Below are 23261 nucleotides of genomic sequence, written 5' to 3'. Positions count from 1 at the left end.
TTTAAATTATACTTACTAAGGGATTCAGAGCTTATGGGATGCTGTTTTTCGGCAATAAGTTTTTATCAAAGCATTGGATAAAGGTGAAAATTGGTAAGTGTATATTTTATAACCCTACCTAATTTTTGCAATTATTAATTTGTACCGAAGTTCAATAGTTCTGGTACTTATCAGAGTAAAAGTGAGTTTCCTATTCCAGAGCCATCAAAATAGCAGGGAAGGGTTTTGAATACACTACTGACGTTAACCTATGACGTCATGAGACTCCACCCAGTGGAGAGAAGTTTACATATGGGGAAAATGTCTCTTCACTCTACCCCTGTCCACTTGCCTATCACATACTCATTAATAGATATTAGTCTTGATCCTACGCTTCAGCGATATCAGTGATGACTTACAGGATTTATCATCGTCCCCTTAATTCTGTTGATATTCTTATTGATTCTTCTTTACAAATACGTATGGTTCAATGTATGTAGTTCATCCACATAATGAACCAGTCTAAAGCTCATTTGTTAGATCTACATTTATTCAGGGAAGGAATACAATACAAAAAGATAATCCGTTTTGTTTTACCTCAGGTTTCGACACTAATAGACTTCTACTTGCTGCAGCAAAAGATGATTGTTGCCAAGTACTAACTATTACCCACCATAGAAATAATGATCTATTCTCCTGCTGGCCACTCTCAAATTTGTTGAAGCCTGATAGTGTGGATGTCCATGCTACTAACATTGTCCTAATTAATGGACGTACAGTGAATTGACAGATGTGCTTAATTAAGCCGTTTACCCTTAGAAAAAGACCAACTTCTTGTCTTACCAGACCGTTTCGAACAAGTGGTGCTTTATGACGTATCTGTGACGCAGTCATCACCCTTATCTACCTATAGATAAAACATAGTTATATTCTTTAATTATATAGCATCATACATTTACTATATTAATTTGCTTTAAAAAATTGCTTATTGCCCCAGATAGGTGAAATGGCATATAATCTTAAGTCAAACAACCACTTTTGAGGATAGTTGGGTGGGTAAATGCAGCTTTAACCTCATTTTCTTAAGTTAAAAAAGTGAATGAATCACATATGGCAATGCATAGTAATGCTTCTGAAAATTAGGACGACGTGCCATGGAAATCCATAAGTTGTTTAAAAGTTGTTTACAAGAAATGCTATGTCTTGACCTCTGAAATGCATAGAAGGCTGTGGAAGCATATCCATTCACCTGTTACTCTCAGTGACTTATTGCCTACCTGGTGGATGGGCAGAGCCTCATAACGTCATATTATGGTTATGCCACGAATGTTTTTAGAATCTTTTTCTGTGATTTTCTCGGTTCCGGCATTGGTGACTTCATTTTATTCTGTTAATATCAAAACTATTGAACTTAGCTACTAAATAATACTTGCAAAAATTAGGGTGGCTTATAAAATATACACTTGCCAACTTAAACTTATCCGATGCTTTGATAAAAAGTAGGTATAGCCAGAAAACAGCGTTCCAACGGCTCTGAATCCCTTAGTAGTCATTCTATGTTTACTAGAGCATACTTTGATATTGCAGTGAACTTCAAAACAAAATGAATGGAAAAATGGCCATTAATAGTTAACTTATTTGCAAAGGCAGCTGTTAACATATTTAAAAATATCACTAGTGTTTAATCTCACCACGTGTCTTTCTGATAGTTTGCCATTCCTTTCAGCATGGAGCTCATTGCTTCTCAGTTGGAGGAAGACTATGATCAGCCAGTGGTGACAAGGCTGTATGAGCAGTGTATGTCTGCTATACATGAGCTGAAAGGTGCCCAGCACAACCCCCACATTTCAGTATGTATGAAAAAAGTCTTGTTACATTATGTTATTTAGGAATTCTTTGTAGTATTTGAAGCCCGAATATAAATACATTGGAGTAATAAAGGTTACTATGTTTTTTAAACATGCAGTATTTTGCTCCACTTCTGCTGTAATTATTTAATTTTTCAACTATAGTGTAATTAGTTATTGATGGATCAATAGAAAACAATAGTACACAGTTTGCATCAGTAGCCTGCATAGTGTTGTGAGCAAATACAGCTAGGTCAGATGAAGAAATGTAGAGGATGTTTGTATTAATAAACATTACCTTAATATAATTTATCTAGCCCTAAATCCCCAAAAACCGCACCAAAATTTACCACATTTGTAACCCTGTTACCTCCTATTCTGTCTGCCAGTTGGCAACACTGTCGTTGACAGATACAAAACCTTCCCTCAAACCAGTTGTTAACGAGCGCCCATGTTGTTTACATCACGGCCGCTCTTTATAAATTTCCTTAAACATTTTTGTGCCTTTAAAGCTTTCATTATTTGTTAAATGAGACTTTAAGTGAATTACCACTCATGCATTATATCACGAAATAGTGAATTAACTTTGATTTCTGTTGTGGTTCTTATCTTAAATTACGAACTTTTGCGCGACCCGGAACTACTGACCTGTCCAATTCTACAATGGATTGCCAAGATAATACGATGCTTCCTTCTGCCAGCAACATCAGGAACTGCCCGGCTTGTGGGACAAGGATGAGTAGCAGGGAGTATGAACCCCATGACATTTGTAGCTCTTGTCGTGGACAGGTTTGTGACGTGACTTCTCGTTGCGACTTATGTAAGTTCTGGTCAGACGAGGATATGACTGCTTATATGAAACGCCAAACAATCTTGCAGCGTAAAAGATCGGTTAAGGAGAAAAAGAAATCGATTGCTAGAACTGTATCTAACAATTTCTTTGACTTGGGCGCTCATGGTTCTGGCTCTTCGGTTTCGGTATCGTACGATTCCGATTCCGAATTAATTGATGCTTTGCCCCCGGTACAACCGGTAATTAGTGAAGTTATTTCTGATGTAGATTCAAAGATTTTGGCAATGGAAACTACCTGGAAACAGAATTTTAAGAAATTACAGCTTAGTCTAGATAGAGATATTTCAGCTAAGTTTAACAATCTGTCAGAGAATTTTCAAGAAGCCTTTACTAGAATGTCTAACACTCTTTTAGACTCATTTTCAGCTCCTCATCAGGTACCTGTCGACAGCACCATGGGTAACGGTGCGACAGATACCCCGGCTTGTGAACCCCGTCATGGCGAAGGCCTAGGGGGGATCCGGTCCGGGCAGGTGCCTAATGAATCTTTACCCGTGTCCCCTGTTAGTCCCGTAACAGTGCCAAAGGGCGCTTATTTAGGAGAAGGGGGGAGGGATATTAGTGTCAGGCCTAAGATAGCTAGTCGTCAGGATTTTACTTCAGGGGAAGTTTCTAAGTTAGGATCTGACGATGATGATGATGATGACGCGGATTCGTGTGATATTGATGTTTCCTCGAATGGATGTCATGATGTAGAATTCAAGAAACTTTTTGATTTAATTTTGAGTTTTCTTCCTCAGGCGAGGCCTAAAGAGCAGAAGCAGCCTCCGCCTCGTTGTATTACAGAAGGGATTTTTCTTGACGGTCCTTCCCGGTCACAGGAATTTTTACGTTTTCCCTTTGCCCAGAGGTTCGCGAGAGTGAGGGCGGACGTTGCCGCTAAACTTTCGAAGGTGATCGGGGAAGGGAAGAGGAAGCTCTCTTCTCTTCTACGACACCGGAGAGGAGTTTATCAGGTGGCGGATGATTCTTCATTCTCTCAACCCCCCAAGCCAAATCCTGATTTTGTCCGACTTTCAAGTCAACCCTTGCCTTCTAAGGCTTCGGTCTCTGTCTCAATTGAAGATTTTATTGCTATGGAGTCTGTTATGAGCTCCTTACAAGAAGCTCAATCCTTCAATATGTGGGTCCTCGGAGGGCTTTTAATGTATATCAAGGACTCCGGGTTTGTTCCTCCTGATGCTCCTCTTTTTGAGAAATTCTGCTCATCCATTTCAATCGCTTCTGTACATCAGAACGAGCTTGCTGCTTCAATGCAGGCCTTTCTTGTTTCTCTAAGGAGTAACCTGTATTTGTCGCAGTTACCCTCCTCTATATCGGAGATTCAGAGAACCCGTCTGTTGTCCTCTTCTCCTTTTGGCGATTTCCTTTTCGATATGTCTGTGCTTTCTGAGGTTTTGAGGGAACATCAAGGTGATGCCTCTTCCCAAGCTCACTGGGCCTTATCAAGAGCTTTTTCCTCTGGTCTTCCTCCCGTTCCTTCAAGGAGTAAGCGTAAGTTTAGGACTAGATCTGTACCTTCTGCTCCAGCCCAACAACCTCCTTCTGGCTCTTTTTTCCAGAGTACATCTCAGGTTGCTGGTGCCTCTACTTCATCCTCTGGTGCTCACCCTTTGAAACGCGGGAGAGGTTCTTGGCGTGGCTCTAAGGGCAGAGAAAGAGCTCAACCTCCAGGAGGACCTACTTCTTCTTCTTCTTCCTTGTCTCTGCGTAAGAATTTTCGGAAGTAGGAGTCATCACCTCGCCTGGAGACCGCAGTAGGAGCTTGTCTCTCCCGCCATTGGTCAGCTTGGCAGGGGAGAGCGGTGGATGCTTGGGTGGTGGAGGTCCTGAAGGAAGGTTACGAGATCCCTTTTGTTTCCAGACCTCCACTTTCCAATCGTCCTCTCGAGTTCAGCAGTTATTCCCCTCACTCAATCAGGGGTCAAGCCTTGGAGAAGGAGCTTTCGGCCCTCTTGGAGAAGGATGCCATAGAGTGAGCTCCTCCTTCTCCCAGGTTTTACTCTCGGATGTTTGTAGTTCTAAAGGCCTCGGTTGCCTGGCGCCCCATCATAGATCTTTCGGTCTTGAACAAGTTCATTCTAAAGTCCAAGTTCAGGATGGAGACGGTCCAGACTGTTCTTTCATCCGTCAGGAGGGGGGACTGGATGATTTCCATCGATCTGCAGGATGCTTATCTGCAAATCCCCATCCATCCAAGAAGCAGACCTTACCTTCGGTTTTTCATGGACTCGGGAGTTCTCCAGTTCAAGACCCTTTGTTTCGGCCTCACCACTGCTCCACAGGTCTTTTCTCGGGTGATGGCTCCTGTTTCAGCTATTCTGCATCAGTTAAATGTAAGGATGCTTCGGTATCTGGACGATTGGCTAGTCCAGGCCGAATCTCTAGAGAAATGTCTCCGGTCGAGGGAGATAGTTCTGTCTCTTTGTGTCGAGTTGGGCATTCGTGTCAACTTCGACAAGTCCAATCTAATCCCTTGCCAGATCATGACTTATCTGGGGATTGTTTTGAATTCCCAGATTTTGAGGGCTTCTCCCGCTCAGAAACGGATAGACAAGCTTCTGAGTCTGATCGAAGAATTTTTGTCCTCAGTAACGCAGCCAGTTTCTCTTTGGAGGTCTCTCCTGGGCCATTTGTCATCCCTCATCCAACTGGTTCCTGGAGGTTGTCTCAGAATGAGGTCCCTTCAGTCGACACTTCGCCAGTCATGGGATTTCGTGTCCGAGGACACGATAGTCGCCTCTTCTCCACAATGTCGGAAGGATCTCCGTTGGTGGATGCAAATTCACCGCCTCAAGTCAGGAACATTTCTTCTTTCGGTTCCTCCGGACCTAATGTTTTGGTCAGACGCCTCGGATCAAGGTTGGGGCGCACACCTGGGCTCCGAAGCCGCTTCGGGCCTTTGGTTAGAGGAGGAGAGGATCATGTCAATAAATTGGAGGGAACTAAGGGCAGTGTACCTAGGCCTTCTTTCATTTCAGGATCAACTGTTGGAGTTGGTTGTCGCGATCTTGTCGACAACACCACAGCAGTCTCGTACTTGAGAAACCAAGGCGGCACACAGTCGGATCTTCTCACTCAAGAAGCCCGATCAATCCTGTGTTGGGCAGAAGACAGGGGGATTACGTTGGTCCCTCAGTTTATCCTGGGCCATCACAACGTCTTAGCAGATGCCTTGTCGAGACCGAACGAAGTTCAAGGGTCGGAATGGACACTTTGCCAGGAAGTCTTCGACAGCTTCAGGAAGAAATGGCCTGTCACAGTCGATCTGTTTGCCACCCCACTGAATTTTCGGTGCCAGATATTCTTTGCCCCTTACCAGACTCCTCAGAGTGCCGGGACAGACTCTCTTTTGCAGGACTGGGAGGGACTTCAAGCCTATGCTTTTCCTCCGTTCTCTCTGGTGAGGTCAGTCCTCAACAAAGTGAGGGCAACCAAGCGTCTGGATCTCACCTTGATCGCCCCCTTCTGGCCACAGAAGGAGTGGTTTCCCGACCTTCTGGAAGCACTGGTGGAACCCCCCATTCGCCTGCCAGAGAGACCAGATCTCAAACAACCCCATTTTCATCGGTTCCATCAGAGGCTCCACATGCTTCATCTTCATGCCTGGAGACTCTCAGGAGGTTCTCCAAGCACGAAGGGTTCTCCTCCAGAGTGGCGCGACAGTTGGCTCTCGCCAGAAGGCAATCAACCAGAGAAAATTATCCGGCTAAATGGTCGGTTTACAGACGTTGGTGTAAGTCTCAAGGACATTCAATTTCTAGACCTTCCTTACCGAAAGTAGCGGAGTTCTTAGTTCATTTACATCATGACAGGGCCCTATCACCTTCGTGCATTAAGGGTTATAGGTCTATGCTTTCCTATGTTTTTAAGGCAAGGCTCCCTGAGATCTCTTCATCTTATGTCATTAAAGATTTACTTCGATCTTTTTCCCTATCTCGACCCAGGCCGCAGTGTTCGCCTCCGACATGGGACGTTAACAAAGTCCTTCAAGCCTTAAGGTTCCCTCCGTTTGAGCCTCTGAATTCTGCCAAATTTAGGGACCTCTCTTCTAAGACACTCTTCCTTGTCTCGCTGGCTACAGCCAAGAGGGTGAGTGAACTACAAGCACTCTCTTTTCTGGTTGCCAGATCTGGACAAGACATGATTTTGTCATACCTTCCTGAATTTGTCGCAAAGACTGAATCGTCTGATAATCCCATTCCCAGGTCTTTCGTACTGAAGTCGCTGGTCGACTTTGTCGGTAATTTAAATGAGGAATTAGTTCTTTGCCCTGTTAGGGCGCTCTCATGCTATTTACGCCGCACGAAGGACATTCAGGGTCGTCCCCGTCATCTGTTTGTTTCACCCCGAAATGTCAAGAGACCTATTTCAAAGAATGGTGTATCCTTTTTTCTCAGAGATCTGATCGTTAAAACTGGTGGTTCGGCTGCCGGGGAAGACCAGACGCCGAGAGCACACAGTATTAGAGCAGTTGCTACATCAGTAGCTTTTATGAAGAATGTCTCAGTCGCCAAGGTGCTTGAGGCGGCGACTTGGCGTTCTAATTCTGTTTTTGCCTCTTTTTACTTGAGGGATATTTTCCTAGGCGACCTTCGTTCTTTGGGCCCGTTGGTGATGGCAGGACAGGTCGTCAGACAGGAGAATTAGGTAGTCTTCCTGTTTTACGTTTGGTTGCTACCTGTATATTATTCATTAATTTTTGTTTTGTTGTATATATTTTTTGTTTTTTGTATTATAACCCATGGCAGTTTTTGACGTAGTTATAATGGGAATTAGGCAGTTTGGTATTTAGGTGTTGTTGATGACAAGGACTGACTGCTTGGCAACTCATGCTGCTTCCATTGTCAGTTTGAAATGGTACTAGCCACTGGGTTGTCGGCACTGGCGATTACGCTTCTCCCAGAGTCGATGCCGACTTAGGACTAGCCACTGGTTCGCTTGTCCTGACGACTCCTGCTTCTTCCACTGTCCTGGACAGGGAATTAGTCGATGGATCGTCTGCTGTCATCTGGTGACTCGCTCACCATCTACTTTTTGTCTCACCTGTTTTCTCGGAGTCAGACACTCGTGCGAGATCAGGCGACATTTAGTAGCCCTGAGTTTCTTGTTGACGAAGTCGGTTGCGTTGATACACCCCCGATGATCGTGTAACATGAGACCAGGTTGGACTGTCAGGCATTCGTCCTTCGGGACTGAATCGCCTTTTTGCTCCGCGCTCCTTTCTCTTGGCACCAGAAAGCTCGAGTTAGGAGTTGCTCATGAGCCGATTCGTTGCTGGCGACGTTGGGTTGCGTTGATACACCCCCAAGGTTTGCTTAGCTTTGAATCGCCCAGACAGTCCAGACACTCATCCTTCAGGGAAAGAATAGTGCTTGATAGTCTTCAGGGTGCAGCCTTGCTGTCCTCGATTCGTCTGACTGGTCACCTGGTCGGCCACCTGACTTAAGTACAGACGGACTGACTATGCACTTACTCCTTGTCCTGTGCTACCGCAGTTTGGCGGCATTATGGTAGGAGACTTTGAGTTGTTAGTATCTTAGACCTTGGGTTGAGTTTTGACTGCCTATGATATATATTTCTTTGATTGTTTTCTCCTATTCTGTCCGAAGGGGAAATTGTATTCAGATTCCCTCCTCCTTTTCAATGTGGTTAATCGGGCTAGATAAATTATATTAAGGTAATGTTTATTAATATGGAATTTTTATTCTAAAATTAATATTAATAATACTTACCTGTATAATTTATCTAGTCCCACCCATCCTACCCCACGATCTGCCTATCACAACTGATTTGAGGGAAGGTTTTGTATCTGTCAACGACAGTGTTGCCAACTGGCGGACAGAATAGGAGGTAACAGGGTTGCCAATGTGGTAAATTTTGGTGCGTTTTTTGGGGATTTAGGGCTAGATAAATTATACAGGTAAGTATTATTAATATTAATTTTAGAATAAAAATTCCATTTTTATAGTAAATTTTATGAAACACATAATGGACTCACTATGTCTAGGCCACAAGTCAACATTAAAAGTGGCCCAAATAAACTTGACTGTGGGCATAACTCTGTCCAAGAATTTGACATGAGAATCTTACTTTCAGAAGGACCTTCACATCCTTCATGTTTAAACTCTTAGCCTATCTTCTACAGTCTAATTTCTGGCTTTTTGCAGTTACAACATGTAAAGGGGGCATTTGGTTGCCCGTCCCTTAACCTATGCAGTTCAGTCCCTTCCATATGCCAATTTCCCTTAGGGATGACCCCAAAGTATACTAATATGGTGCTGCCATCCATGGGATCTAGTTCTGGTCTTTTCCATGTGAGATGAGATCATTAATATTGTTATCAAAATAATCATCAGTTTAACTTTTTTAATTAATGTAATTAGTTTTCTCAATTGCTAACAAATTATCATGAAAATATAATTGTTAAATAAGTATAAATGTGTTTTGTTTCCCCTTCTGAAGTGCATGTATCATCTTCCTTAGGATTCTCTAGAGAGCCTCCTGGAAACACTATCTCTTCAGCAGTCTTCACTTGAAATGCGTCGCAATGGACCTGGATGCCTTCGGAAGCGCACATTAAGTGAAGGCTACAGATTAACTGGTGGTAAGTATTCAGCAAAGAATTTAACTTATCTTTTATAAAAATTGAACTAAAGTGAGCTCAAACTTCATCAAGCCTGGACACTGAAGTTAGATACATTTATATTTAGATTTTTTGCAAATTCCCCATTTCATCTTTCATGTCTACGCTTAGCACTTCAAAATCATAATGGGTGGTTGCACTACCTTATAATACCACACAATACTTTAAAAAGTTGGGTCAGTCACCAGCAACATATCTCTCCTATAGCAAGATTCTGATTAAAGCGTCACTGATGATTACTAATTTTGCCAGCAATTTTTTTTTTGCTCTCTCTTTTCCCCCTTAATCCTGCATTGAACTCCTTGACAGAAGAATCAGCAGTGTAAAATTTTTTTTATAGTGTATGTATCACATAATGGCATGTCATTGATTGTAGACTCATTCACCCTTCTTCATAGTATGATATGTAACATAGTACGTAATTAAGTGGACATTTCTGAACCTCTTGTTTTGTAGTTAGTAATAAAGTGGGCATTTCTGAATGTCTTATTTTGCAGTAATGCTATTGTGCTATGGTGTCCATGGTCATTTATGTAAAGTGCTCTATAAAATTTATTATATACACAGTTTCTGCCAAATGGTGTCAGGTGCTACTGAAATTAAAGGCTGACTGAAAAACTCTCGCTAGACACTGTTTGTTGTTGTTTAAGGGCCTTAGGTAGTAATGGAACTTCCTTACAGCAATCACTGTTTGTTTGCCCATTCATAAATGATTAGTGCATAGAGGATTTTTTCCCGATAATATTGCTAGTATTCATGGTATTGTGTCCCAATTTATCTTGTTTCACCATGAAGTGTGATACATTTTTGCCAATTTTGTCTTCTCCCTGTATTTCACCATGCTGCAGATTTGCACGATTTTCTAAATATGTGCTGTTTATAGTCCTATTCTTTATTATGATAGATATTTTTTGGTCAAATTTTTAGAGTTCTTTAGGTATGTTCTTTTTTATTATCTTTTGAGTCTTACACACTATTGTTGTAATTGCACTATAAAGTGATGATATTGTTCATTGCTGCACCGTAAATGAAGGCATTCATGAGAAGAGGTTCTTTTCAAAATACTGTAATGTCAGCTGCACTTGCAAGATTTATGTACAAAGGAAAGTCATTAACATTGTTAACTGAACCTCTAAAGGGATTTTGACGAAGGAAAAATCTATTTCTGGGCGATGGGTTCGTGTCGCCCTGTGAAATCCCCCCGTGTCCCGCCCTGCAGCCCAAGATGAACATCTAACGACAAGGATGACCACTAGAGGCGCTGGAGTCCGCGTGGCGTGGGTAGTAGTAGTAGTAGCGGCCGTCACCGCCTATGGATCGGCTCTCGCAGGTGGGGATTTTGATGTGGAAGAGTTCTAAATGGCAATAGGTTCGTGGTAGTGGTCTCACTCGCCCCTGTTACCATACCGACACTCTCCTTTTATTAGAGTGAGCGAGTCAGTTATACTAACATCCTCTTGAATTTGTTTTTTCTCTGGTATGTGTTAGATCATTTACCTTAGAAATAATGAACTTAAGGATTATTTCACAGGGCGACACGAACCCATCGCCCAGAAATAGATTTTTCCTTCGTCAAAATCCCTTTTCTGGGCTCAGTTCGTGTTGCTGTGTGAAATAGTACCAGAGAAACAGCACAAGATGAATACAAAGAAAAAGGTCTCAATGAAGCTATGAAATAAAATTAAAGGTATAATGTCAATTATTCAAAAGTTATCATACAAAATTTCCTTACAAATTTAAAGGTACTTATAACTAACTTAATAATAATTTAAACAATCAATGATAACTTATTAGTATGGTGAGTGAGATAATATAATAAGAAGACTCACTAATACTAAAACAATATACAAAACATAGTAAACAATCAAGGTGTGCTACCTTAGCATAAAAATAAGGGTAGCAACACTCAAAGACATTTCATAATATACAAATTGATGTTGATGTCCCTAGCATAAAAATTAGGGACATTCCACCTTGATGTAATCATAGCAGCTAAGGCTAGAGAACCATATAGAGCTTAACGGTAGGGTAAGAGACATATTAGCCGAGGTAGGTAGAAAGGAGACCTGGATCTTCAACTACAACTACTGTGCAGAGTTTCCCGCTGCCACTGCTGAAAATTTTAAGGATTCCAAGGACTTTAGATAGTGACGCTTGAAGACTGTCGGCGATTTCCATCCAGTATATTTCTTAAGATCATCAAATTCATATGTTGAAAATAATTAATAGAGGTGGCTACTGCCCTGACATCATGTGCTTTTGGGAATGATTCAGGATTGGCTTGCTTAATGAAGTAAAGGATCTGCTGCCTGATCCCTTTTACTGTTAAAGTGCCACCTTTTTCTCTCATAAAGAGAGGACCTGAGGATCTAGAAGATGTCCTAGACAGAAAGGCTCTTAAGGTCATTACTGGACAGAGAGAAGGGTCTTGGGGAAGAGGGATGACCTTCCAAGGTCCCCACCTTGCTAAAGGATCCTCATTTTTAGCTAAAAAAGTACGATCCGGGGAAACCAAAACTTCTCCTGAAGGGAGAAATTCAACATGCCCCGCATCTCTGGATAGAGCCGACAGTTCTGAAATTCTGGCCCCTGAGGCCAAGCTTAGTAAAAATAGCGTCTTTCTTAGTAACATTATGAATGTGCAAGAAGAGTTGTCAGTGTCTGAAGCTAGTTTGAGGACGTCATTTAAAAACCATGAAATTGAAGTAGGTCTTTCAGAAGGCCTAAGTCTAGCACAGGCTTTGGGAATAGACGTAAAGTAAGAGTCTGTTAAGTCTATTTGAAAACCCAACTGAAAGATTTTCTTCAAAGCTGATTTATTAGTGGTAATAGTGCTAGCTGCTAAGCCTTTTTCAAATAAGGACCTGAAGAAGGATATAGCTAAATTCACTGTCATGGTTGTAGTGTTTGACTCATTCAGGAAAGATGCTAACTTTTTGACAGCAGCGTCGTACTGTCTCAAAGTTGATTCCCTCTTATCTGATTCTAAGAAGAGGATATTCTGGGGATCAATGTTAGCATCTTTTTTAGCCGCAAACTTCATGAAGTCCATAAAGTTAGGGTTTTGAGAATTCCTGAGGAAGCGAACACAGTCCTCATTTGTACTGATTGAGATAGTTTGGGATTGGGAATCCGTCGAGGCCGGAGACCCAATTCCAGAAGTAGGGGGTACCAGTTGCTCTTTGGCCAGTCCGGGGCTACTAGAGCTACTTGTCCCTTGAAGGTTCTGAGTTTGTTCAGAACTTTCAAAAGAAGATTCACTGGAGGGAAGACGTATATCCTCCTCCACTGATTCCAATCTATGGACAAGGCGTCCGTGGCATAAGCCAGAGGGTCCAGGTTGGGGGCCACATAGCAAGGAAGCTTGTGGTTCGCTTGTGAGGCGAAAAGATCTACTTTGAGATCTGGGACACTCCGGCGTATCAACTGGAACGACTTGTTGTCCAGAGACCACTCTGATTCTAGAGGAACTGACCGGGACAAGGCATCCGCTATCACATTCCTTACTCCTGCTAAGTGGGTGGAGGACAGGTGCCATTTGTACTTGTTCGCTAGAGAGAAAATGGCTATCATGACATGGTTCACATGTTTTGATTTGGATCCCCCTCTGTTGATGCAGTGTACTACTACTGCACTGTCCAAAACCAGTTTTATATGAGACTTCTTTGGTGGAAGGAGTTTCTTCAGGGTAAGAAATACTGCCATAGCCTCCAAAACGTTTATGTTGAGCTGGCGGAACTGAGTTGACCAAGTTCCTTGGACTTTTTTGAACTGAGAGTATCCTCCCCAACCGCTTAGTGAGGCGTCTGTGTGGATAGTTAGCGCCGGAGGAGGATATTGAAGAGGAACTGACTTGGACAGATTCTTTACCTTCGCCCATGGACGAAGTTGGTTGCGAAGGATTTGCGGGATCACTGACAACTTGTCTCGATATTTGACATTTGCTCTTGATCGCCAAACTCGATTTATATCTTTCAACCTTGCTTTCAGAAGAACGTCCGTCACTGAAGCAAACTGAAGGGAACCTAGGATTCTTTCCTGGTTTCTCCTTGAAGTTTTCTTGTTCTTGAGGAATTGCCTTACTGACTTGGCTATTTCTTTCCTTTTGACCACCGGAATTGACAGATTGTGGGAGGATAAGTCCTATTGGATGCCTAGCCACTGAAAACGAGTCTCCGGAGTGAATCTGGATTTCGTTTTGTTTATTTGGAACCCCAGATGTTCCAGAAATTGTATTACTTTGGCTGTGGCTTTGAGGCATTCCTCGACGGTTGGTGCCCAAATCAGCCAATCGTCGAGATACGCTACTACCATTATCCCTTGTGATCTCAGTTGTTGAACTACTACTTCCGCTATCTTCGTGAATACCCTGGGGGCTACATTCAGTCCGAAGGGCATCACTTTGAAAGAGAATGCCTGGTCTCCCAGCTTGAAGCCTAGGTATGGGCGAAAGTGCCTTGCGATTGGGATATGATAGTATGCGTCCGTTTGAAAACTGTCGGAGATTTCCAGCCTGTATATTTCTTAAGATCGTCAAAATTCATATGTTGGAAATAATTAATAGATGTGGCCACTGCCCTAACATCGTGGGCCCAAGGAAAGGACTCTGGGTTGGCCTGTTTAATGAAGTATAAAATTTGTTGCCTGATCCCTTTTAGGGATAATGTACCACCTTCCTTTCTAATGAACAACGGACCTGAAGACTTCAGAGTTGTTCTACCTAGGTAGGCTCTTAATGAGTTGACAGGACAAAGGGAAATGTCTTGAGGTAGTGGTAGGATTTTCCACGAGGACCATCTGTCCTGTGGATCTTCATTTTTGGCTAGAAAGTGGCGATCTGGGGATAAGAGGACTTCCCCTGAGGGGAGGAACTCAATGTGACCCGGTTCCCTTGATAAGGCTGACAGTTCTGATATTCTAGCTCCTGAGGCTAAACTTAATAAAAATAGGGTTTTCCTCAAGAGAGATATATAATTGCAAGAGTCATTGTTAATGTCCGAGGCCAGTTTGAGAACATCATTCAAGAACCAAGAGACTGTTTTAGGTCTCGTTGATGGTCTTAATCTAGCACAAAGTTTTGGTATGGATGTAAAGTACGAATCCGTAAGATCTATGCTAAAACCAAATTGGAAGATCTTTTTAAGAGCTGATTTGGTCGTAGTGATAGTGCTTGCTGCTAAACCTTTCTCAAACAATGATCTGAAGAAAGTTATGGCTAGGTTCGTTGTCATGACTTGAGAGTTTGACACCTTAAGGAACTCTGCTAGTTTCTTAACAGATGAATCATATTGACGCAGGGTAGATTCTCTTTTATCTGATTCCAAGAATGAAATATTCTGGGGATCAATTTCTGCATTCCTCATAGCTGCGAATTTCAGAAAATCCATAAAGTTAGGGTTTTCTGAATTCTTGAGGAAGCGGACACAGTCTGAGTTTGCACTAACTGGGTTAGTTTGGGGTTGGGAATCCGTAGGGGTCGGAGTCTCAACTCTAGAAGTAGAGGGAACCAATTGCTCTTGGGCCAGTTGGGAGCTACTAGAGCTACTTGGCCCTTGAATGTCCTGAGTTTGTTTAAAACTTTCATGAGAAGGTTCACCGGAGGGAAGAGGTAAATCTTCTTCCATTTGTTCCAATCGAGGATCATTGCATCCGTAGCATATGCCAGAGGATCGAGGTTGGGTGCCACGTAACAAGGGAGTTTGTGGTTTGACTCCGTGGCGAAGAGGTCTACTTGAAGTCCGGGGACTTGTAGACTGATCCAATTGAACGAACTTCTGTCCAGTGTCCACTCTGATTCCAACGGAACGGAGCGAGATAGAGCGTCTGCTACTACGTTCTTGACCCCTGCCAAGTGAGTGGCTGACAGGTGCCATTTGTTTTTGTTTGCCAGAGAGAAGATGGCTATCATGACATGGTTCAAGTGGCTTGACTTGGATCCGCCCCTGTTGATGCAGTGTACTACTACTGCACTGTCCAGAACTAGTTTGAAATGTGAGTTCTTGGGCGGACGGAGTCGTTTCAGTGTGAGAAATACTGCCTTGGCTTCCAGTACATTGATATGTAGCTGGCGGAATGTTAACGACCAAGTTCCTTGAACTTTTTCGTGCTGGGAGTATCCTCCCCACCCTGTTAGTGAGGCGTCCGTGTGGATCACTAATGATGGAGGAGGAAACTGTAGAGGAATTGCTTTTGAAAGATTCTTTGTCTCCGTCCAGGGGCGGAGACGTTTCCGTAAGATCGCCGGGATAGAAGCTAGTTTGTCCCGTGACCTGCAATTCGCTTTTGAATGCCATACTCTGTTTATATCTTTGAGTTTGGCACTGAGCAGAACGTCTGTGACTGATGCAAACTGGAGTGAGCCCAGGATCCTCTCCTGGCACCTCCGGGATTTTTGTTGTTGTTTGAGAAATTGCTTTGTAGCTCTTGCTATTTCTTTCCTTTTCAATGACGGAATTGATAGAGTGTGCGATTGTAAGTCCCACTGAAGGCCTAACCACTGGAATCGAGATTCCAGTGTTAGTCTGGACTTGGTTTTGTTTATTTGGAAACCTAAATGTTCCAGGAATTTGATCACTCTGACCGTTGCTTCCTTGCATTCTTTGGGGTTCTTTGCCCAAATAAGCCAATCGTCCAGATAAGCCACTAGCATTATTCCCTGTTTCCTTAGCTCTTGCACTACTGCTTCCGCCAATTTGGTGAAGATCCTGGGGGCTATGTTGAGCCCGAATGGCATTACTTTGAAGGAGTAGGATCTGTTGCCTAGTTTGAAGCCTAGGAATAGACGGAAGTGTCTGGCCATGGGAACATGATAGTAGGCATCTGTAAGATCTATAGAGGTTGTGACGGCCCCACGGGGAAGTAAGGTCCGTACCTGCGAAACGGTCAGCATCCTGAACTTGTCGCAATGAATGTATAAGTTCAGATGGGACAAGTCTAGGATGATTCTTCGGTTTTCCGAGTCTTTCTTTGGCACGCTGAACAAGCGTCCTTGAAATTTTAAATTGTTGACTCTTGAGACTACTCCTTTGAGAAGGAGGTCTTGGGTATACTCTACCAATTCCGTTGTTGGTGCGTGATAGAATCTGTTGGTTGGAGGAGGGCCCTCTAGCCAACTCCAACCTAGGCCTTTGGTCACTATACTCTGAGCCCAAGGGCTGAACCCCCACCGCTGGCGGAAGAGGTACAGTCTCCCTCCTACCTTGGGACTCTCACTGCTGGTTTGCCGAGGGGCGGCCACCTCTTGCTCCTCGGAAACCTCTTCCCCTGCTTGCAGCCCTGCTGGACCCTCTGAACCGAGAGGCACCTCTTGCTCTGCTACCTCTCGCGAACCTATTGAAAGCTTGAAAGTTCTGGCTTTCATAGGTGGAGTTGTAGGCTGGAGAGACAGCAAAGGAAGTAGAGGGTTGGGGTTGCTGGGACTGCGGGGTCAGGACAAGATATTGCTGTTGACCCTTCGACGGTGGTTGCTCTTGTGGTGCTGGGACTGCCTGAACCAACGTCTGCTGAGGAGGCTGGAAGGGAGAGAACTTCCTTGGTTTCTTCTTGATCCTTTGACTTGGACCAGAAGATTCCTGTCTCCGCTTCGTTACCAGTCCCCATCTGACTTTGAGGCATTGGTTGACTTTCGAAGCCTCATATAGGACCTCTGCTACCACTGGTGCTGGGAAGAGGTCCGTCCCCCAAATTGAGGAAGCTATCAGCTTGTTTGGTTCATGGCGGATTGTAGCTTCTGCCAGAACGTGCTTCCTGCAATTCCTCCTGGCTATTAGGAAGTCGTAAAGGTCACACTGCATGGTGTGCAGCAGACCTTTAGCCATTACCTTAAACAATGGCTCTTGTTGGTATACAAGAGCCGTCATCTCTGCCATAGTCATAGAGGAAAGGGATCTCGCGAGCCTAGTCCGGGCGTCGTACTCCGTCTGGATGAGGGAGTCCGACAACCTGGGAAGTCTCTCACTAAAGAGAGTGGTGGCACAGTCCGCCTTGAGTTTTCCTACTGAGAAAGTAGGAACTGCCCCCTCGAAGTATGTCTCGGAGCCTGGGACCAGGAGAGAGGTGGGTTCCGTCTCCCGGAGTTGAAGTTGAGGCAGGGGCTCGTCCTTCAGGGCTGCCTGAAAGGTTGCTTCCACTCCCTTAAGGGTGAGTGGTAGCGGAGTCCCTTCCACCGGAGTGAAAATGGTGAAGGGACTTCTAAAGGCATTGATGCGGGTGTTCTCACATCCCCATTCCTCTAGGCTTCTCAGTAGAGTCTGCTGCGCCTGTTCCCTCGGAAGGATGACTGTCTCCTTGGGAACTTTGTCCTCTCTCATCATGGCTGCTTCCATTAGTCGGACGTAGCCAATGAATGGGGGTTGAAGGTCCCTGGGGTGGAACTCGAAGTCTTCCCACCTTCAAGTTCCGATGCCTTCGATGGTCAACATTCCGTTGACAAACGGGGCATATGAGGCAATCCTCCAAGGATTGGCCGCCTTGAATTCCGGCAGTTGGCTGGAATCTGGCATTGGGAGAGGAGAAGGTGGCACAGCTAGGGGGGATCCTGCCGCGATCGTGGTTTGAATCCCGGCGATGGCATTCTCCTGAGCAGCCAGCCGTTCCGCCACGATTGGATCGACTGGCCGGAAGACGCAACAGAACTGGAGAGCTGGGAGAGTACCGAGCCGACCTTGTTGTCTACCAAGGACCCTACGATAACTCCCACCTGCTCCAGGATGTTGGCCAAGAAGGATTCGGGATCGAAAGGAGGGACTTGAACCCGATCCTTACAAGATTTACATCTGGGGGACCTCGACGCTGACGAAGAGGCATCCCTTGATTTAACTGTTCCGGGGTGGTGAGCCGGAGTTACAGCATCTGCCAAGATGACCGATTTCTTGGGGAGAGACTTCTTAAGTTTCTCCTCAGACGACTTAGCCTTGGGGATCACTGAAGTAACCTTAGGACGGACAGACCGCTGGTCTTCAGTGAAGCCCCGGAAAGAAGTAGAAGTAGAAGGATTAGTGGAAGGTGATGGAGAAAGGGAACTCAGGAAAGGGCCCTGAGAACCCGTAGAAGCTGCCCCTACTACACCCTTACCTGTACCCATCGAGTCTATAGCCATGGGTTCGACATCGAGGTTCATTGCCGTGACATCTTCCGCTACATCCTCTGGAAAGTCCCCATCCTGAAGGGAGATCATGACTTGGAGGTTGGCCAGCAAAGTGGCGGCCACTACAGGGTCCACCACTGATCCCTTCTTGGCTCCGGGGAATATCAGGTCAGCCATGTCCTGGGTAAGGATGTAGGGGCGGCCTTTCGAGTTCCGGCCAAATCCTCCCACCCATGCTTTGAGGGTAGTCAAAGCCTTCTTCTTCTCCTCGTCAGAACCCTGTAAGAAAGGTCTAGAGTTAGGGAAAGGGTAGGGGAGGAATGTCTGTTGTGTTGAGACTATATGAATATGTGTCCCACATGTGAAATATATACAATAATAACAAGTATTCCAGGTGATGAATGAAGATAGTGCTAAGAAAACTTACTACTAGTGAGGCATCGCCTACTAGCAAGTAGCAGGTTTGGCAGGCTTCATGGTGCCAAACTAGAAAGTCCTCCACCTTCACTGCGCATCCAGCATGGGAGCGGCAAACTATATGGCCGCATGGGTCTTGAAGGACGGCACTGCACCCAATCTCCTGGCAGCACGACATCTGTAAGTCAAAGGATACATGAGTACCAATGACAACCTCCGGTGGTATAAAAATGCAAAATATCCGGGGTTGCCGGAGTAGGACCGACGGATAGTGTTCTACGTATAAGTGGCAAGCAAAAGAAACTGCCGGAGTAAGCTCTAAGGCTCGCTCCGTATGAATAAGGACTTAAAGTAGGGGCATGCACTTAAAAACACGTAGAATAGTTACGAGGGGGGGAATAGTCTCTGCCTCCGCCTAGGCTCACTTGTTATATGGGTAAAATAAACTCCGTCGGGCCCGGAGTTCTCCGTGTGGCCCGGAGTTGAGAATACTGAGTGAGCAAGGTCAAACTTCTGTTGAAGGAAGGGATAGGACAAGAGGTAGAACTAAAAACCCCCGGAGTAACAACAAAAAGTCCTTAATTAGTAACAGAATAACCATCATATCAGTAAGTGCTCATGTGAACTATCCTAGCTGGATAGGCTCCCAGTGGTCCCCTCCCCCCTCTCTTGTTGTTCGGTAGCGGCGGAGTATTACCGCCGGACTGAACTGGGGGGGGGGGGGGAAGGGTAGGGAAGTACGTGGGGTAGGGGAACCTTCTAACCCCTGCGGCCAGTTAAGGTCGGAGGAGGTAGGGGGAGAAGGTCCCAAGCCCCCGAGGCACGTGATGAGTGAGAGCACCAGTAGGGGGAACTCCCCACAAGCCCCGTGAGTCACCCCCTCTCATGCAGACTTGGACGCTAGCTGTGAGAAACGAGTCAACACCCATTGGCGTGGGTGGCAATGTATGGAGGGGACGGGTGGAGGACCCCGTAACCGGGTGGCTCACCGCGATAGACCGGCGGCCTTCCCAGCCAGGTGATAAACACGAGGTGGGGAAGGTCCATCAGAACAACAAAGGTCGAATCTAATATAACTGATATATTAGGATTACTTATAATAAAATAAATTAAATCAAAACATATAATATAATGCAATATCTTAAAGCTAGGCTAACACGGGGGACACGAATAAACTAAACAAATCAGAATAAAGGTATAGGCTAATCGCTGATCCGAAGAAGGGGATATGTTAGCCTAACCTAACCTCTAGTTCAAGAGAAGGAGGGCAGGCTAATCGCCAATCCGAAGATTGGGGTATGTTAGCCTAACCTAACGGTAAGGTCAGTGATAACAGGGTTAGGCTAATCGCCAGTCCGAAGAATGGTGTATGCTAGCCTAACCTAGTACCTACTAGTAAGATTGAACGGTAATCAGGAACTAGAGTAGGCAAGAGGGAACATAAGAATAATTAGTATGATATGACGCTCTAGACCATGACTGATAAAAACTCCTAACAAACGTAAGGCATAGCTAAGCTAAGGTCCGAAACGTGCGGTCGGAGCGTGCCCCGTGAAGGCCTAACTAACAAGCTAACTGCATAAAAGATATAGAAACTATGTATAAGTAACCATATCAATAGTACTGTGAAAAGGGAAATCCCTAACGGTATGGGAGACCGAAAGAGAGAACCCTTACCGCCATGCGGTCGAGGGGCAGACCGGGCCGATAAGGCTCCGAACATACAAAAAACACGTAGATCATCATAAAATGAGATCAGTAACCCCAAACAGTACTTAACTTAGAAGCAGAAGCTGAAGACATCTTGAAAAAACGTACTTAACTTAGAAGCAGAAGCTGAAGACATCTTGAAAAAACCTCAGAAAGCGATCGCACAACAGAGAAAAAGGCAACGTGTGGCGGCGATGGCGGCTATCAAAGGAATGACGTCACAGGCGTCGGAGGCGCTCACGGTAGTAGTAGAGAGTACCGGGAGCTGTAGCACGGCTCCTCCGTAGTTGGGGGTTCTGTCGAAGGAAGAAGCTAAATGGCTAGGGACCTCTGGTAGTGATTCCACTCGCTCCTTTACTATACCGACACTTCTATTAGAGGTGAGCGAGCCATTTATCTTGGCATTATATTGTTTCTTTTTTCTCTAGGATGAATAGCAATATTTATACCTAAGAAATAGTATCAAAGGAACCATTTCACAGGGCGACACAGGTTAGGCCCAGAAAAGGGTGAATTCACAAAGAATAACACAGCTTAAAAACACAACACGTGTGGCGTTAGCAGTGCTATCGAAAGGAATGTTAAACAAGACGCTAGTTGTAGCAGTGGCGGGCGGTAGATGGCCTAGAACGGCTCCTCTGTAGACGAGGGATATTGAGAAAGGAAGAGACTAAATGGCTGGGGACCTCTGATAGTGGTTACACACGCCCCAGTTTCCATAATGACACCCTAAATAAGGGTGAGCAAGCCAGGAAACTCTGGCATAACCATATAGCTTTTTCCTCTAGTATATTTAGCAATATTTATACCTTAGAAATGAGTGCTATAGGAATCATTTCACGGAGTGACACAGGTTAGGCCCAGAAAATATACAACTATTGGTCACATCAATCAGTTGAGATCTTTAGTATTTAAATTTGAAGTTGAAATGACGGGGTTCGCTTTCATCTGAAGCAATATTCTCCAAAGTAGGATCTGAAGGTCAACATATCATGGTTTAAAATTTAAGTAACTGTAGTTCCTACTTGTGCAGTGAAAATCTTTGTGGTTCTTGCTGTCTTGTTCTCTTGAATCCGGGATCCAAACTTGGGCAGTTACCAAATAGAAATTGAAATAGAAATTGGTTTAGTAATTGCCAAGACAATGCTCACTGACTTTTCTTATCACAGGAGTTACACCAACCCTTTATGAATACTTTTTGTAAAAATTCATACACATGATTGTTACAGCTAGGAAGTTATTAAGGGTAAATTCATTTATTTTAAGTGTGTTGAGAACTCTTGACTAAGTCAGATGCAAACCATATTTCAGCATGGGAAAAAAATTTTTCCTTGTACTTTATATATTATTTACTATTTGCTGTTTAGAGTGGATATAATGTACTATTAGTATTAGTCCTGTATCATTATTACTCAAGGTCTAATGTTATAGATGTTGTTTCACAGCTAGTGCTAGCAGTGGACGGGGACATCTTTCTCGAACAGTGTCAGAATGCAGCTCATCAACTGACAGAGGAATATCATTAGAAGATATGTTGATGTCATGTAATGTGCAAGGAGGATCTCTTGATGACATTGTAGGACTGGATGATGTGAAGCAGATTTTGAAGGAAGCTGTTTTAATGCCTAGTCAGTACCCGCAACTATTCCAAGGTAAGTAGAATACTGTCATTTTTTTTTATTATGTTTTGAAGTTATGATGTAGTTTGTGTGCTTGGATGTGAGTAGGCTTTCATAGGGGACAATGGATGAGGAAAAAGGACACACATTTAATGAGAATTAACTCAATTTTTTCAATGATGTATAACTCTTCAGAATAGACATCAAGGATGTCTTCTATATTTTCCTTTAGATTATTGATGTTGTCCACATTTCCACTTCACCTGTGGCCATTAAAAAAGCCAAAATAGGTAAAAATTGGGAGTGAAAAGGTAATGTGACTATTTGTCTCTGTAATTATAGGTGGAGCAAAGCCATGGACAAGGTTGTTGTTGTATGGACCTCCTGGTACAGGGAAGACAAAGCTCGCAAAGGTTATTGCTGCAGAACTGAAATGTAAATTTTATTGTGTCTCATCTGCCAACATATTATCATCATGGATTGGAGAGTCTGAAAAGTAAGAATTTTTTTATCACACTGCATCTCATGAACATGAAAAATCAGCTGAATGTAACACTTTTTGCAAGTTAAGTATTGGTAATATAGTTCCAGTCATGGTAACTGTAGAGGTATTGGTTTTTCCTTTCAGACTAATACAAGAACTATTCCAAAAGGCTCGTGGACAAGAAGGTCAGAGTGTTATTTTCATTGATGAAATAGACTCTCTCTGCCGAAAACGGTCCCAGAGAGAAGATGAACATTCCCGAAGGTTTGTTGGAGTGTCAGCTACCCTTACCAAATCACATTATAGCATACAGTATCTACCAAATCTGTATTAGTGTCATGAAATTTAAACAATGTATTACTACCCTTTGCATTTTCTTTGTATTTAGTATACAACGGTATTTTTCCTGCTTCTGAAGTTTTTGGTGTTAATTACCAAGCTAAAGATGAACAGTAAATTGCTCTTTTTCTTATTGCTTTGACATTGTCAATAATAATAAATATGACAATCTTTTAAAGGGATGTAAATTGCATTCTTCTTAGGAATAAAAACCTAAGCCTTTTATGTTGGGTATACCTATGGTGTGAGCTGGTTCATCTATTAAAGCTTGGTAATAATCTT

The 23261-nt window shown here is 43.8% G+C and overlaps 1 protein-coding gene across 7 annotated transcripts in view; it reads left to right on the top strand.

Annotated features, from left to right (window-relative positions):
• The window catches only part of LOC135201642 (vacuolar protein sorting-associated protein 4A-like), a 76552-nt gene that overhangs the window by 26540 nt on the left and 26751 nt on the right, over positions 1-23261 (top strand). For 5 of the 7 annotated variants that reach the window (XR_010311569.1, XM_064230738.1, XM_064230733.1 and 2 more), the window contains 6 exons: positions 1706-1829; positions 8850-8996; positions 9166-9286; positions 21983-22189; positions 22499-22652; positions 22785-22904. Coding sequence is in view for 6 of the 7 variants with exons in the window: in XM_064230738.1 (XP_064086808.1) it covers positions 1706-1829; positions 8850-8996; positions 9166-9286; positions 21983-22189; positions 22499-22652; positions 22785-22904 (873 nt within the window). In the remaining variant the exon portion in view is untranslated. The remainder of the gene's footprint in view (positions 1-1705; positions 1830-8849; positions 8997-9165; positions 9287-21982; positions 22190-22498; positions 22653-22784; positions 22905-23261) is intronic. The other 2 variants (XM_064230736.1, XM_064230739.1) reach the window with 1 other exon arrangement.

The sequence above is a fragment of the Macrobrachium nipponense genome, chromosome 28 (genome assembly GCF_015104395.2).
Source record: "Macrobrachium nipponense isolate FS-2020 chromosome 28, ASM1510439v2, whole genome shotgun sequence".
Lineage (NCBI taxonomy): Eukaryota > Metazoa > Arthropoda > Malacostraca > Decapoda > Palaemonidae > Macrobrachium > Macrobrachium nipponense.
This window is presented reverse-complemented; position numbering and strand designations above follow the sequence as displayed.